At 36.7% G+C, this 16,095-nt stretch overlaps 2 protein-coding genes across 2 annotated transcripts; both read left to right on the top strand.

Moving 5' to 3' along the window:
• Positions 1-2,593: 2,593 nt before the first annotated feature.
• On the top strand, positions 2,594-3,626 carry LOC143552679 (uncharacterized; the record flags this gene model as incomplete). The annotated part of the gene is made up of 1 exon (XM_077042834.1): positions 2,594-3,626. A coding segment is annotated over one exon (897 nt), but the record flags the coding sequence as incomplete, so codon positions are not given.
• Positions 3,627-13,436: 9,810 nt separating this feature from the next.
• LOC143552707 (cytochrome P450 CYP749A22-like) lies at positions 13,437-16,031 on the top strand. The gene is made up of 5 exons (XM_077042857.1): positions 13,437-13,773; positions 13,892-14,115; positions 14,185-14,417; positions 14,507-14,876; positions 15,392-16,031. The coding sequence occupies exons 1-5, from the start codon at positions 13,488-13,490 to the stop codon at positions 15,818-15,820; spliced, it is 1,542 nt and encodes a 513-aa protein (XP_076898972.1). The 5' UTR covers positions 13,437-13,487; the 3' UTR covers positions 15,821-16,031.
• Positions 16,032-16,095: the final 64 nt, after the last annotated feature.

The raw sequence follows: 16,095 nt of genomic DNA, 5'->3' as shown, positions 1-16,095 counted from the left end.
ATTAAAATGGATGGTATGGACTCATAGGTATAAACGGCTCAAGATGAACCCTAGATCTAGCCTAGAACGTTTTAAATTTATAAAGGTCCAAACTTTATGCCTAAAACGGGATAGATCTTTAAACCATGATAGTAATGGGTGTAATCGGGTAAGAATGATGATGAATGATGATTAAAAGTTCATAATATGAACCATAGAACATGTTACGGGGCTGTTAGGAATGAAAAAGGATAGAAGGATGAACTGAGCTGGGGATTTCCGGCCAAGGAGGAGAATCCATGGTCAAACCTCGTGGATCTCGATCAACGCGAGAATTCGGTCAGCATGAGTTTTCGGCCTAGTAGAGTTCTCGGTCAACCATCGATTTCGGTAACCATGTGTTCTCGGCCAAGAACACAGGTTCTCGGTCAGGAACGGAGTTCTCGGCCAACTCGCTGGTTCTCTGTTGGGAGTTCTCGGCCACCCATTTTGGGCTTGGGCCTGAACCCAGCTGAACCATAAACTGTAAATGGTTGTTAGGCCTGACGTTAACTCAGCCCACCAGCTTAAGCCCCTGTGACTATTTAAAATAAATAACGAGCCCAACTTAGGAAGCCTACATTAATTAGTTAGACGGTTAATTAACAAAGATATATATATTATACAGTTAGCCGTGCACAACTCAAGAAATGGATTACGATAAACGGTGAACGTAACCGCATTCAGGTGAGTTTCTAGCCCCATTTCCTTGTTATGTTTTCGGGGCTGTGTGCATACTCGATGTGATAGTTAATACACTTACCTTTACTGGTAAGTGTATGCCTTATATGGTTTAAATGTTATGTATGTATATCTTAAATGTGAATGAAAGCTTGTCGGTGCTGTGAACGATCTTCGGATATTGCACGTGCCTACAAGGAAGGTATGTTTATGATAGATGAATGTGTATGATGGATATATGTACGATATATGAATATGTATGAGTGATTAAAGCAAGTATGTATGTTATGGGTATGTAAAGACGGTATGTACGAAGATGAAGAAAGAGGGACCAGACCCTTATAATATCTGAGATAGAGAAGGAGGGACCAGACCCTTTATAATATCTGAGATAGAGAAGTAAAAAGGGACCAGACCCTAATAATATCTGAGATAGAAGGGACCAGACCCTAATAATATCTGAGATAGACAAGAAAGGGACTAGACCCTAAATAATATCTGAGATAGACAAAGGAAAAAGGGACCATACCCGAATAATATCTGAGATAGAAACGACAGTTTTTTATATAGTATGAAAGTAAATTAGTAAAGTAATCATTATGTATCTTCGGATGCATGATTGAAGGTAAGTGTATGTATTGTATTATGTTTGATTAACTAGAACTCACTCAGCATAGCTGACTTTTAGTATGCACGCAGGTGAATAGATTGAGACAGGTAGCTTGAGGAGGACGCATGGCAGAGTTGGACGAAGCTGACATCTGAAGATTTTGTTATGATGTTTTATTTTAAGTAATGTTTTAAAAGACAAAATATGGATGTTTTGTAACGAATGGTTTAAGTTTTATATTCCGCGAATGTTTTTATTAACTCTGATTATTAAAACTGCGTTTATGAGTAAATCCAACGTCTAAATGTGAGGCACCGGTAACATGGCCTTACACCTTTAATCATTTTTTATAATAAAGACGTAGTAAATCAAAATCATAAAGCAAACCAAAGTCACTCCAATTTGGTCTGGTTTAAAATATCAATTGTTTAGTTTACTTGTAGGGGTGGCAACCTTGACCCAAACCATTTCAAATGGGTCAATTTGGGTTGTTTTAAAATTCAAATGGGTTGATTTGGGTCATAGGTTTTAATTAAATGGGTCAAAATGGGTCACTTGAAATTCCACATTCTTATTTTTGGGTCAAAATGGGTTGTCAAATTTAACTACATGGGTCGATGTGGGTTAGTGTCTTAAGGAAAAGTGACATGTTTGGGTTGAAACGGGTTTTAGATTGGAACGATATCGGTTTAGGTTTCGGCTCAGATCAGCTTTCGTGCCGACACGAGTTTTAGCACTGGATGGGTTGGGTTTCGGTTCTATCGAGTTTTCGCACTAAACGGGTCGATTAAGGTTTTTGATTCGTTTTCGTCGACATTTCGGTTTCGGTTAATTTGTCGGGTGTTTTTTTTTTGATGAACGAGGATAACGGAGAAAATATTTTAGTTTTTTTACTTTTTTCGTTATTCGTTTATATTTTGAGTTATGATTTTTTATTTGTTTTTTTTGAGGGATTTTGATCTTAATAGAAACCATCAAAAAATATTCAAAAAAATTAATAAAAAAAATCATAACTCAAAAAATAAAACAAAAATAAAAAATGTAAAAAAACTAAAACGTTTCGTCCGTTGTCCTTGTTAAAAAAAATCGACAAATTAACCGAAACTGAAAAGTCGACAACAACAGAACAAAAACATGCTGAAACAAGCTGTTAAGTGATGAAAGGAACTGAAAAATCGCTAAAGCAAGCTGTTAAGTGCTGAAACGAACTGAAAAATCGCTTAAACGAGCTGTTACGTGCTGAAACGAACTGAAAAATCGCTTAAACGAGCTGTTACATGCTGAAATGAACTGAAAAATCGCTTAAACGAAGCTGTTACCGAACTCGACACCCTCGAAAACGGGATCGATAACGTTATTTACAGCTATGAAAATTACCCGCAACATTACCCTAACCGGTACGGGTCCATGGCCCCGTTTTCGCTTCGGTGGTTGTACGCCGAACTCCCGTCTCGAATCGGTAACCGTCAAGAAACAGTAGATCGGTTTTATACGCTGCTGCATTTCGTTCGGGAGAAAATTAAAACGAATGCGAAACCGAAAACCGATGAAAATGAAGATTTTTCTGGTATGTCGGGTGATATATGGAGAAAACGTGAGGGTTTGGTTATTAACTCGATTATAAGTCATCATTTAAGTCATAAAGAGTTTTCGGTTTGTTTGGATTTGATCAAAGATTTGGTAAACCGTGACCCGACCCCAGTGGCCAGAGCAGTTTTGATTTCGAAGCTCGGTTATATCCAAATGCAGTTAGGCGATTTGGACGGTGCGAAGGCGAGTTTTAATATAGTTGAAGGGATTGTCACCGAAGAAAAAGTCGAAACCGAGATGAAGAATCTTGTAAACCGGAATAAGGCGTTAATGTTTATGGTCGGGAAAGATTACGTGTCGGCTGTACGAGAGTACCAGGAGTGTATCGATCGAGATGATTCGGATGTGGTGGCGATTAATAACAAGGCGCTTTGTTTAATGTATTTGCGGGACTTGTCGGATTCTATAAAGGTGTCGGAGAGTGCATTGGAGCGGGTTCCTACTGCGGCTTTAAACGAGACGTTTGTGGTGAATTTGTGTAGTATGTATGAGTTGGCTTATGTTAATCACTCGGATATCAAGAAGACGCTTAGCAATTGGATTGCTCGTGTAGCACCGGATGATTTCGATACTTCGTGTACTCGTGTTTGAAGCAGTTAGTATGTTGTTTCAGGGACTGTTGATGTTTTTAATGTTTGTGTTTTGCTGATATAATGCACTAGATTGAAGGAAATCATATTTGATTCTTATGCATTACTTATTGGTCATTTAAAGTGTGCATCTGCTGACTATCAAGTATCAACATATTAAATGGCAAAAAAGTCACTTAAGTTTTATTTATACTTTTTCCAGGAACAAGCAAGCAAGTCAGAATTATTTTTGTCGCTATTTAGAGTTTTTCTTTTATGTCTTGGAATGGATTGATCAAAATGATTCTTAGCAATATTTTGGGGGTTTCGGTATCTTTGATTACTTTGGTGCTTACTTTTATGAACCAATGAAATACCTATGATTTGATACGTAAAAAACTGTCCATCATTTTTTACAGATAGACGGACAGATTACATAATCAAAATTCTCTTTTTAGTTAACATAATTTTATCAAGATTGATACAAATAAAATTATATATGCATACCTTTTTAATTCAAAAAATAAACTTTAAATAGGTTATTGAAATAGAAAAGAATGAAAAGAAAATTTTTAACTAAGTTGCAAGGTAATCATCAAAATAGACAATCTTTTTATTTTTTCTTTCAAAATAGAGACTCAATTCTAGCCTACGAGTTTTTAATCATTCTTACTTTACTCTAATAAGAAAGTCGACACGTCGAACTAGCCTGCTAAAAAAAATTATAAGCCTTGGCTGGACTAGATCTAGCCCCTTTTTGGGCTCTGAAATTTATAAAAAGCACGTGAGGCGCTCCTATGATCAAATAGGAGTTTATGTTTATAAGTTGGCTAAAGTTAGCTTACAAGTCCACTTAGTTAGCAGTCTTCTTACAAGCTAAAAGAAGAGAAGTCGGCTTAGTCGACGTGTATTATATTAGCCTACAAATCGAAAGCTGACAAAGTGTATTTATAGGCTAAATTTAGCCCACTTGTAACACGTGTCAACTCCTGGTTGGTAAGAATGTGGGTTTCACTAACTTTTTGACGTAGCGTGGTGATAAAATTGGATGTCAAACACGTTGATTCTAAGAATACCCGTGAAGAACTTTCCAAAATTCCCATAGAAGACGTAGATCGTAAATAAGATAAATAATTGAACCTGTTGATTCACACGAATACCAGGATCAATTCTTCCAACTATCGTTGATTCACAAAGAATACCGATAATTAGGTCCTTCACACACTAACACACACTGTGAAAGAGAGGAAATGATTTTTTTTTTATATATTCCAAACCTTATTTTCTTTCATTACAAAATCTCAAGTATTTAAAAGAAATAGAAAACCATTGGGCTTCCAATGATTAAAGCCAAAAGACATAAAATATTAATTTTAAACTCTTGTAATTCCATAACTCATGTTGTCATTATTTGGTAAACGTTTGATCTCCCCACATCATTCTCTCCACCTTTGAAAAAACTCGCTCTCGAGTTTTTGTCTTTGAACCGTAGCCACCTGGGTCAAAGGGACCATCCATCCGATTCCGATTTATAGATATCATGACGTGCTCAAATAGTTCAACTTTACTAATCATCTTGTCCGACTCTAGGCTTGTACCACATGGGTAAAAGGGAGCATCGATACGCTTTCTTTTTTCTACAAGTTCATGTGATCTTGATAATATTTCTTTGCTTGCATATTTAATAATTGGCCCCATTATATCTTGTGCATTTTTAAGATATAATTGATTGAATTCTAACCTTAGAGTGTTGTTTGTGAAACTTGCATACAAATCTTCATAAATGATATTGCTAACCATATTAATATTAGCATTTGGCAAAAATCTATTCCAGTGGTTTTTTTCTTCTTGAGTAATATCCACGCCACCTGAATAAACTGTAGACCACTCATGTTTTCTTTTTAAACTTTCAAGAACATCATCGGTTGCCCAAACATACCATTCCTCGTCGTCATATTCATCAAATTCGGGCCAAGAATCATAGATATTATCCCCCTCACAAGCCATATTGAGCCAGGAATTCGGCTTTGATACCAACTGATGCAGCGTTGGTATTATCCACTTCGTTCAACAGTAAGATTTACTTCTATCGAAACAAAAATTTACTTCTAGCCACACTATTCTTTCATCAAGGATGAAATTATTATCCACTTCGTTCAACAGTTTAAAAAAAACTGTCACTGCAGTAGTATTACGAAACCTGAACAAAGTATCTGCTGTGGGGAATTCTAATAACACCCATTGCCCACCAACATATGTTACCTCCACATCTTCAAAACCTTCTTTAGCACAAATATTGATAATATTATCAATGCATTGGATATCAACAACATATCCCATAACACAACATGTGTCCTCTGTGTAAAGTCTCAAATCACTTTTACCCAACTCTATAATCTCCATACTTATTATGGTTACTATTTACTAGTAACCCCTCATTTCCATTTTTTCTAGTAAGACCCCCTTTAACCACATTAGCATAAGAAGACTTTAGATTAAGATCCCCATATTTAAAATTATCCCCTGATATCAAAATTTCTCCATGTGGAACATTCCTACCATGGTGAAATCCTCCAACCCCTCTTTTACCCCCCTTCTTTCCTCCCAAACATTGCAACAGAAGCATACAACCGATAGTTTCCAAACCAAATAGACCTAAGATTGACAACCAATTCGTCTGTATTTTTAACTTTCAAGAACCGGACAAACCCGAAACGTCTACCTTGCTTGGATAATTTGTTGGCAATGAAAACATCTGCCACCAATCCCCACTGTTGACACTCACGACGGAGCTCCAAACTAGAGATTTTATCCGGGAAATTTGTTACAAAGATTGAAGTCGATATCGCACTTACCTGATTAACCCTAGGATCTTTACTTGTTTCGAGCGGCACCCTTGTTGTGTCTTTCTTCCTTTCACTCTTCTTGGTACCCTGTTGGCATTCGTCATTGGATTGTTGATCTTCAGAAACCCTAGCTTTTTCGCCTGTGCCCATTCTTCAGTCTCTTTCCCCTTCCCTAGAAACTGTGGTTTGTTAACAAGCGTTAAACAATCGTCTTTTCATTAAAAAAAAAAAGCTAGATGTTGGGCGTATATGTACACAGAAGCATCAACAATTTGTGAATAAACCAATTAATAATGTGTATACATAAGCAGCAACAATTAATTTTTTTATTAAGTCGATATTTTAACATTTAAAAACATAGGTATCAAATTAACTAATTGCAGCAACGTAATCTATTACAGTATGTAATCGATTATAGTTGAAATCAAAGGTAACAGTAATTGATGAACGGAATTAAAGGAGCTTGACGATGGGTTTAGGGTTACCTAAAGCGATGTAAACAGACTGACATGTATCCGATTGCATCTGGATCGATTATGGTTTTAAAGTCCCTTGCTTTATACAATTTGATGAAACAGGGGTTAGTGTTTGGTTGGGAGAGTATAGGGGAGACGGGAACGGCAGGACCTCAGACATCAGCTTATGTGATATAACCCGTTTTTAGAGATTTGGATCATCAAACCTGACGGATACCCATGAAATTAAAAGAATGAATGAGAAGCCTTCAATCAGAAATCAAGCAATTTGGTGGCTTTAGAAAATGGAGGAAGCAATATGAAAGTAACACATAGGATATTTTTGGTAGACAATTATAAAGATAGTTAGATGTGTCCACCTAATAACAATAACACATAAAACTCATTTAATGATACGCCCAACATCTAAGTTTTCTTGGTGTATTAGTTTTCTTGGGTTATATCACAGAAGCTGATGTCTGAGGTCATGCCGTTCACGTCTCCCCTATACTCTCCCAACCAAACACTAACCCCTGTTTCATCAAATTGTATAAAGCAAGGGACTTTAAAACCATAATCGATCCAGATGCAATCGGATACATGTCAGTCTGTTTACATCGCTTTAGGTAACCCTAAACCCATCGTCAAGCTCCTTTAATTCCGTTCATCAATTACTGTTACCTTTGATTTCAACTATAATCGATTACATACTGTAATAGATTACGTTGCTGCAATTAATTAATTTGATACCTATGTTTTTAAATGTTAAAATATCGACTTAATAAAAAAATTAATTGTTGCTGCTTATGTATACACATTATTAATTGGTTTATTCACAAATTGTTGATGCTTCTGTGTACATATACGCCCAACATCTAGCTTTTTTTTTTTTAATGAAAAGACGATTGTTTAACGCTTGTTAACAAACCACAGTTTCTAGGGAAGGGGAAAGAGACTGAAGAATGGGCACAGGCGAAAAAGCTAGGGTTTCTGAAGATCAACAATCCAATGACGAATGCCAACAGGGTACCAAGAAGAGTGAAAGGAAGAAAGACACAACAGGGGTGCCGCTCGAAACAAGTAAAGATCCTAGGGTTAATCAGGTAAGTGCGATATCGACTTCAATCTTTGTAACAAATTTCCCGGATAAAATCTCTAGTTTGGAGCTCCGTCGTGAGTGTCAACAGTGGGGATTGGTGGCAGATGTTTTCATTGCCAACAAATTATCCAAGCAAGGTAGACGTTTCGGGTTTGTCCGGTTCTTGAAAGTTAAAAATACAGACGAATTGGTTGTCAATCTTAGGTCTATTTGGTTTGGAAACTATCGGTTGTATGCTTCTGTTGCAATGTTTGGGAGGAAAGAAGGGGGTAAAAGAGGGGTTGGAGGATTTCACCATGGTAGGAATGTTCCACATGGAGAAATTTTGATATCAGGGGATAATTTTAAATATGGGGATCTTAATCTAAAGTCTTCTTATGCTAATGTGGTTAAAGGGGGTCTTACTAGAAAAAATGGAAATGAGGGGTTACTAGTAAATAGTAACCATAATAAGCAGATGGAGATTATAGAGTTGGGTAAAAGTGATTTGAGACTTTACACAGAGGACTCATGTTGTGTTATGGGATATGTTGTTGATATCCAATGCATTGATAATATTATCAATATTTGTGCTAAAGAAGGTTTTGAAGATGTGGAGGTAACATATGTTGGTGGGCAATGGGTGTTATTAGAATTCCCCACAGCAGATACTTTGTTCAGGTTTCGTAATACTACTGCAGTGACAGTTTTTTTTAAACTGTTGAACGAAGTGGATAATAATTTCATCCTTGATGAAAGAATAGTGTGGCTAGAAGTAACTGGATTGCCTTTATGTGCATGGACAGCGGAGAGTTATAGGAAGGTAGTCAAGAAATGGGGTGACTTGTTGTTCCAGGATGACGACAAAGATGAAAGTTGCGCGACAGGTAGAGTTACAATAAGAACAAAGGTAATGTCTACTATAAACGAAAAGGTTCGGGTGGTAATTGATAAGGAAGATTATGAAGTGGAGATCAAAGAACTTTCACCGTGGTCACCTTCAATTAACCGTGGTGCTCCATCGGAGGATGATACGGTGGAAGGTTCTTGCGAGGGGGACGGCGAAGACATTTTTGCAACGAATGATTTGGAGTCGGAAGATTCGGTTAAGGAGTTTAATGAAGATGCTAACGAGGATGCGGTAAGGAATGTAGAGGAAGAAATATCTTATGTTGAGAAAACTTCATTGAGGCAGAATGAAGTTAAGAAAAAACTAAAGGCGGGGAATGTACGGTCAAGGAGCTCTTCAGTTCCACTGGGATTTGGTGGAATACGGTTTCATAGTCCGATTAGGAGCTCGGTTGGAACAGAAGGGGGTAGTAAAAGAGAATCATTTTCGGGCAAAAAGGGTCACTCTAGGTACAAAGGAAAGGGGGTTAAAGAAACTAGTGGTTTTCTTTTGTTAATGGTTTGACAGATCTTATAGATGTGGGAAAGGTTCTTGGATACAAAATGGAAGGTACTAAGGCGGATCTTAATAAATTAATCAGCAGGATTGGAGAACACAAGGTGGATCAATGAATATCTTAACTAATAATATATGTGGGGTGGGTAAGGCGATTAAAAGGAAGTGGGTGGCCAATCTTTGTCGAGCGGAGGGGGTAAATTTTTTAGGTCTCCAAGAAACGAGAATGACGTCTGTGGATTTATTTTATGTTCGGTCTATGTGGGGTAACTATTTTTTTGATTTTGCTACAGTGAATGCGCGGGGGAAATCAGGTGGAATTATTTCTATTTGGGATCCTTCGGTGTTCGTTAAATCAAAAATATTTTGTTTTGATAATGTGCTTATAGTGGAAGGGTTATGGGTTAAGTTAAAGGTCTCAGTTTATATGGTGAATGTCTACGCGCCTCAAGAAGAGAGTGAAAAACTTATTTTATGGGAGGTTATCTCTTCGTTCAAAAGGAATAATCCGGGTTTATATTTTATTTTTGGGGATTTTAATTCTTGTAGGTATCCGTCGGTGAGAATGGGGACCGTTTTCTCTAAAGTAAATGCTTCGATATTTAACTCGTTTATTGATCGGATTGGTTTATTCGATATGCCTCTAGGTGGTTTTAAATTTACTCGGGTTGGCTTCTCGGGTAAAAAGTTAAGTAAACTTGATAGAGTTTTAATTTCTGAAGAATTATTGGAGGTGATGCCGTCTTTGGCGGCAACGATTCTGCCTTCGGGTTGTTCGGATCATAGACCCATCATGATTCAAATGAAGGAGGTAAACTTTGGTCGTATACCGTTTAAATTTTTTAATTCCTGGTTTGAATGAGAGGGGCTGGATAAGGTGGTGGAAGATGCTTGGAAGGAGGAGGTTGTTGGTAGAGGTCTCGTTAAGGTTAAAAACAAACTGAAGTTGCTCAAGGAAAGAATAAAAGGTTGGGTGAAAGTAAACAAAGAAAAATCTTCAAAAGATAAGGTGAGATTGGAATATAAGTTGATTGATTGTGATCATAAGATTGAAACAGGCTTGATAGACGAAGGGGTGTTTGAGGAGAGAAATGATTTGCTTCTCGAGTTGGAGAAGTTGAATCATCTTGAGAACAAAGAAATGGCGATTAAACTTAAATATAAATGGTTTCTGGAAGGTGATGAAAACTCAAAATTTTTTAATGCTTTGTTAAAAAAGAAGCGGAAACAAATGAACATTTCAGGAGTTAAAGATAAGGGAGAGTGGATTATAGATCCTCTTCAAGTGAAGCAGGTCTTTTTCGATTTTTACTCGAAGAGATTTAAACCTTTTGATGGGGTGGAGGTTGTTAGAAGAAGTAATAAATTAAAATTTTTATCACCGGATGATAATGATTTTTTAGTTTCTGAGGTCACTATGTTGGAAGTGAAATTGGCGGTTTGGGGTTGTGGTTCAGATAAGTCACCGGGACCGGACGGTTTCTCGTTTGCTTTTATTAAAAAATTTTGGGACATTATGAAGGCGGATTTTTTTGAGGCGGTTCAACAATTTTTTTTGGAAGCTTCCTTTCCAAAAGGTTGTAACTCCGCTTTTGTTACATTGATTCTTAAGGTGCAAAGTCCGGTTCTTGTCAAAGATTTTCGTCCTATTAGCCTTATAGGAGCTGTTTATAAAGTGGTAGCAAAATTATAGCAAATCGAGTAAGTAAGGTCATTCCTTCAATTATTAGCCCGGAACAAACCGCTTTCATAAAAGGAAGGCTAATTTTAGATGGTTCGTTAATTATGAATGAAGTGGTTGAGTGGTTCAAAAAACGAAATAAAAAATTGATGATATTCAAAATTGATTTCGGAAAAGCGTATGACTCTTTATCGTGGAATTTTTTGTTTAAGATGATTGAACACATGGGCTTTCAAATGAAATGGATTTCTTGGATTAAAGCGTGTTTGGGATCGGCTCGTATGTCAATTCTTGTTAATGGAAGCCCGACTTTGGAATTCGAGATGCATCGAGGTTTACGTCAAGGTGATCCTTTATCTCCGTTTCTTTTTTTAATAGCTATGGAAGGGTTACATGTGGCCATGGAGGATGCTATTGAAGCGGGTATTTTTAAAGGAGCTCGAATTGGTAGAAATGGAGGGCGGATATCTCATCTATTTTATGCTGACGACGCTATATGTTTGGGGGAATGGTCGGAGGCAAATATAAATGGTATTGTTCAGATCTTGAATTGTTTTTATTTGTCTTCAGGTTTAAAGTTAAATTTATTCAAATCTAATTTATATGGAGTGGGGGTCCCATATGAGGAGGTGGTTTTACGTGCTTCTTCGACAGGTTGTCTTCCGGCTAAAATTCCCTTCACCTATTTGGGTTTACCGGTTGGTTCGAGTATGAAAAGGGTTGAAGATTGGAAGGTTATCATAGATAAATTCAAAACTCGTTTTCGGTTTGGAAGTCGAATTTATTATCTATTGGAGCTAGAGCTCTTTTAAACACTTCGGTCCTTGGAGCCTTGGGAATTTATTTCTTTTCCCTATTCGTTGTGCCTCCAAGTGTTTTGAAGGTTTTAGAAAGAATTCGGTCTCGGTTCTTTTGGGGTTTTAAAAATGACGAAAGAAAAATTCATTGGGTGTCTTGGAAACAAGTGTTGGCCTCTAAAGAGAAAGGAGGTATCTAGATTGTGTCCTTGGAGGCATTTAACAAGGCTCTTTTACAAAAGTGGCGTTGGAGGTTTGTTTCAGATAGCAATTGTGTGTGGGTTAAGTTGATCAAAGCCATATATGGAGTTGAAATGAATCCTAACTATCGTGAAAATAGTGGGTTAGGGTCGGGTGTGTGGTCGTCTATGTGTAACTCATTTAATAAACTACACGATTTAGAAGTAATTCCTCTTTCGGTTGTTCAAAAAAAGATAGGAAATGGTCAAGAAACTAGATTTTGGTTAGACTGTTGGGGGACAAGTAGTACGTTGGCGGTCAAATATCCTCGCCTTTATGCGTTGGAAATGGACAAGCAATGTTTTGTTAATCAAAGGGCAGACGGTGGTTCTTGGAATTGGAGAAGAGAGATTAGAGGGGGGAGAGAAAGTGAACAATTTGATAATTTGATGGTGGAGTTAGGACATGTAAGTTTAACGGATTCTCAAGATAGATGGATTTGGAGTTTTGGGGATATGACAGACTTCACGGTTAAGGGTGTAAGGAAGGTTTTTGATGACTTTATTCTTCCTTCGTGGGCTCGAAAGACAATATGGTTCAAATTTCTTCCTAGAAAAGTTAATATTTGTGCTTGGAGGGTGTTACTTAAGAGACTTCCTATGAGAGTCAATCTGGTGAGTAAGGGTATAGACATTCCGAGTTCTTTATGTCCTATCTGTAATGATCATGAGGAGTCTATTGACCATGTTTTCGGTATGTGCTCGGTGGCTAATCGGATTTGGGGTCTTGTTGCTTCTTGGCTTGGCCTACCGTTGTCTTCCTCTTTGGCTCCGATTGAGCTGATGTCTTGGTGGGACACTTTAAAAGTCCAAACTCATAAGAAAGATATGATCGGGGTGATTATATTTGTCACTTGGTGGATTATTTGGAGATTCATAAATGACTTGGTATTTGAGAAGAATCGGCATAACAAAGAAACGATATTTGATGAAATTTTAAATTTCTCGTTCATATGGTATAGTAGCAGAAATCGTAAATGTAATATTTCTAGGATCGAGTGGCTTAAGAACCCTCTATTGTATTTGTAATGTTTTATGTTTTTTTGTTCTAGCTACTTGCTAGGACTGTTTTTATTTATTTTTATAAAATACCGTCTTTTCAAAAAAAAACATGTCTTTTTTATTTTGAATGGCGGAAGACAAGATGTCTTAACTACTTTATCATTTTCTCTTACAATAACTTATATCCGGATTGTGACTTAACAATTTTAAAATCTCACAACTTGACAAGAATTATGTCCCTTGTCAAGAAGGGTACAATAATAACCATTTCATATTCATTAATTCTTATAAAAATTGAACATCCACTCGCCAAAAAACAATAAAAAGGAGAATTTGATTCCTGCCAAGAAGATGCACACAAATATCAAGTGACTTATAACTTTTGATGATCTCATTATATTTGATATTATATTATAATCCTGAATACACGTTACCAGAAAACTTACAAAACCGTGTAAAAGTGAACTTCAAACCAATATAAAAACACTCGCTCAAATCGATTCATTAGGACAAAAAATGGATTTTGTGAACAAGTATCTAGCATGCCTAGTTACTTTTCTGTTTCTATGTCTTATACTGATGCTCCTTAAATTTATGTACAAAGTGTGTTGGATGCCAATCGTCACACAACACGCCATGAGATCTCAAGGAATCAATGGACCTTCTTATAGATTCCTCCATGGAAACACTATAGAGATCTCCAACATGCGAAAACAATCCATGGGTCGACCCATGGATTGTTTTACGCATGAAATATTCCCAAGGATCATGCCTGATGTCCATTCATGGGTGAACTTATTTGGTAAACAAGTCAATGTCCATTCATCATTCATCTTTATTGAATATTCGAATGTATGATCATTTTATAATGAGGATAATAATATTTGAAGTGTAACTGTATTTGTATTTGTTGATTTTAGGAAGAAATTACTTGAATTGGTATGGTTCTCAAGCTCAATTGGTGGTTACAGAAGCTGAGTTGATTAAGGAAATAATGAACAATAAAGACGGTGTTTATCCAAAGATCGAACTTGAAGGACATGCAAAGAAGCTGTTAGGAGATGCGCTTTCGTCGACTAAAGGTGATAAGTGGACAAAGCTTCGAAAGCTTGCTAATGGCGTCTTCCACGGAGAAAGCTTAAAAGTAAGTGCTCATGTGTAGATTTGATTCCTTTAACAAGAAGATTTTTTTAAATAAATTTTGCATATCTAGGACATGACACCGGCGATGATTACTAGCACCGAAATGATGCTTAAAAGACGGAAAGAATTTGACGGAAAAGAACTCGAAGTATTTCAAGAATTCAGACTTTTAACATCGGATGTCATTTCCAAAACCGCCTTTGGGAGCAGTTACTTGGAAGGAAAGAAAATTTTCGATATGTTGATGAAGCTAACGCTTAACGTTTCAAGAAACTCACATAAGATTCGGCTTCCAGTCATCAGGTGCTATATCCATCTTTTAATAAAGTCTCGTTAATATAATAAATATGATCATTATTCCATTATGCTAATATATTTGCTAGCGCATGCAGTGATTTATTTAAGAGTGATGATGACAAAGAGTCGGAGAAACTCGAGCAAGGAATCAAAGATTGCATTCTTGAGATCATAAGGAAAAGAGACGAAAATAGGCACGACACAAGTGTAAATGATTATCTTGGAGAATTGTTGGCCGCTTCTCGTGACAAAGATAACCTGAAAAGAATCTCTATAGATGATATGGTTGATGAGTGCAAAACCTTTTATTTTGCTGGACATGAAACTACTGCATCTTTACTTGGATGGACTATTTTTCTTCTAGCAACTCACCAAGAATGGCAAGAAAAAGCTAGAAAAGAAGTGTTGGAGCTTTTGGGAAATTATACAAACCCTAATCAAGATTCCGTCACAAGATTCAATACGGTAATAACAATAACTTGTTATTAACCTCATAAACACTTATACATATTGTTTCAACCATGATATATAAGAAAGCTATATAATGGATTTTTTTAAGTGAACATCCACCTAAAATATACATCACAACAAGGTATTTTCTTGCAATTGTTTCACAAGGGGGGTGTCGTCCCTACTAAAGGTGGCGTCTTGGTCTTAAAACACGCGCACTAGCTAACTAAGTTTAGAAGTACAAGGTGACACATAAATCATCCTTAACAAGGTCGATATCGGCCTTGTTAAGGATAAATAGCCTTGCCACGATTGACCTCTCGTGGTAGTCAGTTAATAAAGACATGAAGAAATTCTTATATAACTAGATAAGTCGCATCCCACTTTGAATCTCCTTTATATATCTAGCAAACACTACTTACATATGTTTATGCAGTTTTTATATATACGACTTGGAATTATTAACACATGATCATTATATATCTAGCAAACACTACTTACATATGTTTTTGTTTTTGATGTTCTTTTAGATACACATGATCGTTAATGAATCCTTAAGATTATACCCGCCTGTTCCAGCACTAAAAAGGAAAGTTGAGACAAAAGTTCGGCTAGGAGATATGACCATTTCACCGAACACTGAGTTATATATATGTCCCTTAGCGGTTCACCATGACCCTAAAATATGGGGAGTGGATGTGCATCTCTTCAAGCCAGATAGGTTTGAAGGTGGCATTGCAAAAGCCACGAAAAACACACCAGCGGCATTCTTGCCATTTGGATTCGGTCCACGGATCTGTGTGGGTTTAAATTTCGCACTCGTGGAAGCTAAGATTGCACTTGCCATGATTCTACAAAGATTTAGGTTTAAACTCTCATCAAATTATGTTCACTCTCCGGTTCAAGTGTTCATGGTTAGACCCCAGCATGGAGTTCAAATCATTCTTGAAGCTCTCTAAAGAGAATAGTTGGATCATCAAACAGGATCAATAATATAAAACATGTTTTGAACGAATAATTTTATGTTGATATTAATTGTTGCTTGTTTTATGGTTGAATTAAATGTTTATAAATAGTTCATATATAGTAGTGTTTTGTAATCTCATTCTTTTGGTAAGCAATAATCGAACCATTAACCCAATGGGGGTGGTGGTCCATTGCATTGGCAGTGGTAAAACATTTAAACATCTGGATTTGAGAAGGGATGGAGTTTGGATTCAAATCCCACATACGA

Source organism: Bidens hawaiensis, unplaced genomic scaffold, assembly GCF_021521415.1.
Source record: "Bidens hawaiensis isolate Kalapana, Puna unplaced genomic scaffold, B.hawaiensis_p1.1 tig00017009_1, whole genome shotgun sequence".
Classification (NCBI taxonomy): domain Eukaryota; kingdom Viridiplantae; phylum Streptophyta; class Magnoliopsida; order Asterales; family Asteraceae; genus Bidens; species Bidens hawaiensis.
Note: the sequence above shows the minus strand (reverse complement) of the source record. Positions and strands in the feature narration are given on the sequence as shown.

What these genes read in the sequence shown, in the direction of transcription:
- LOC143552707 (XM_077042857.1), top strand. Translation starts at nt 13,488, where the DNA reads ATGGATTTTGTGAACAAGTATCTAGCATGCCTAGTTACTTTTCTGTTT. An exon ending in TTCATGGGTGAACTTATTTG is followed by an intron (nt 13,774 to 13,891) that starts GTAAACAAGTCA and finishes TGTTGATTTTAG; the next exon opens with GAAGAAATTACTTGAATTGG. An exon ending in CCGTCACAAGATTCAATACG is followed by an intron (nt 14,877 to 15,391) that starts GTAATAACAATA and finishes ATGTTCTTTTAG; the next exon opens with ATACACATGATCGTTAATGA.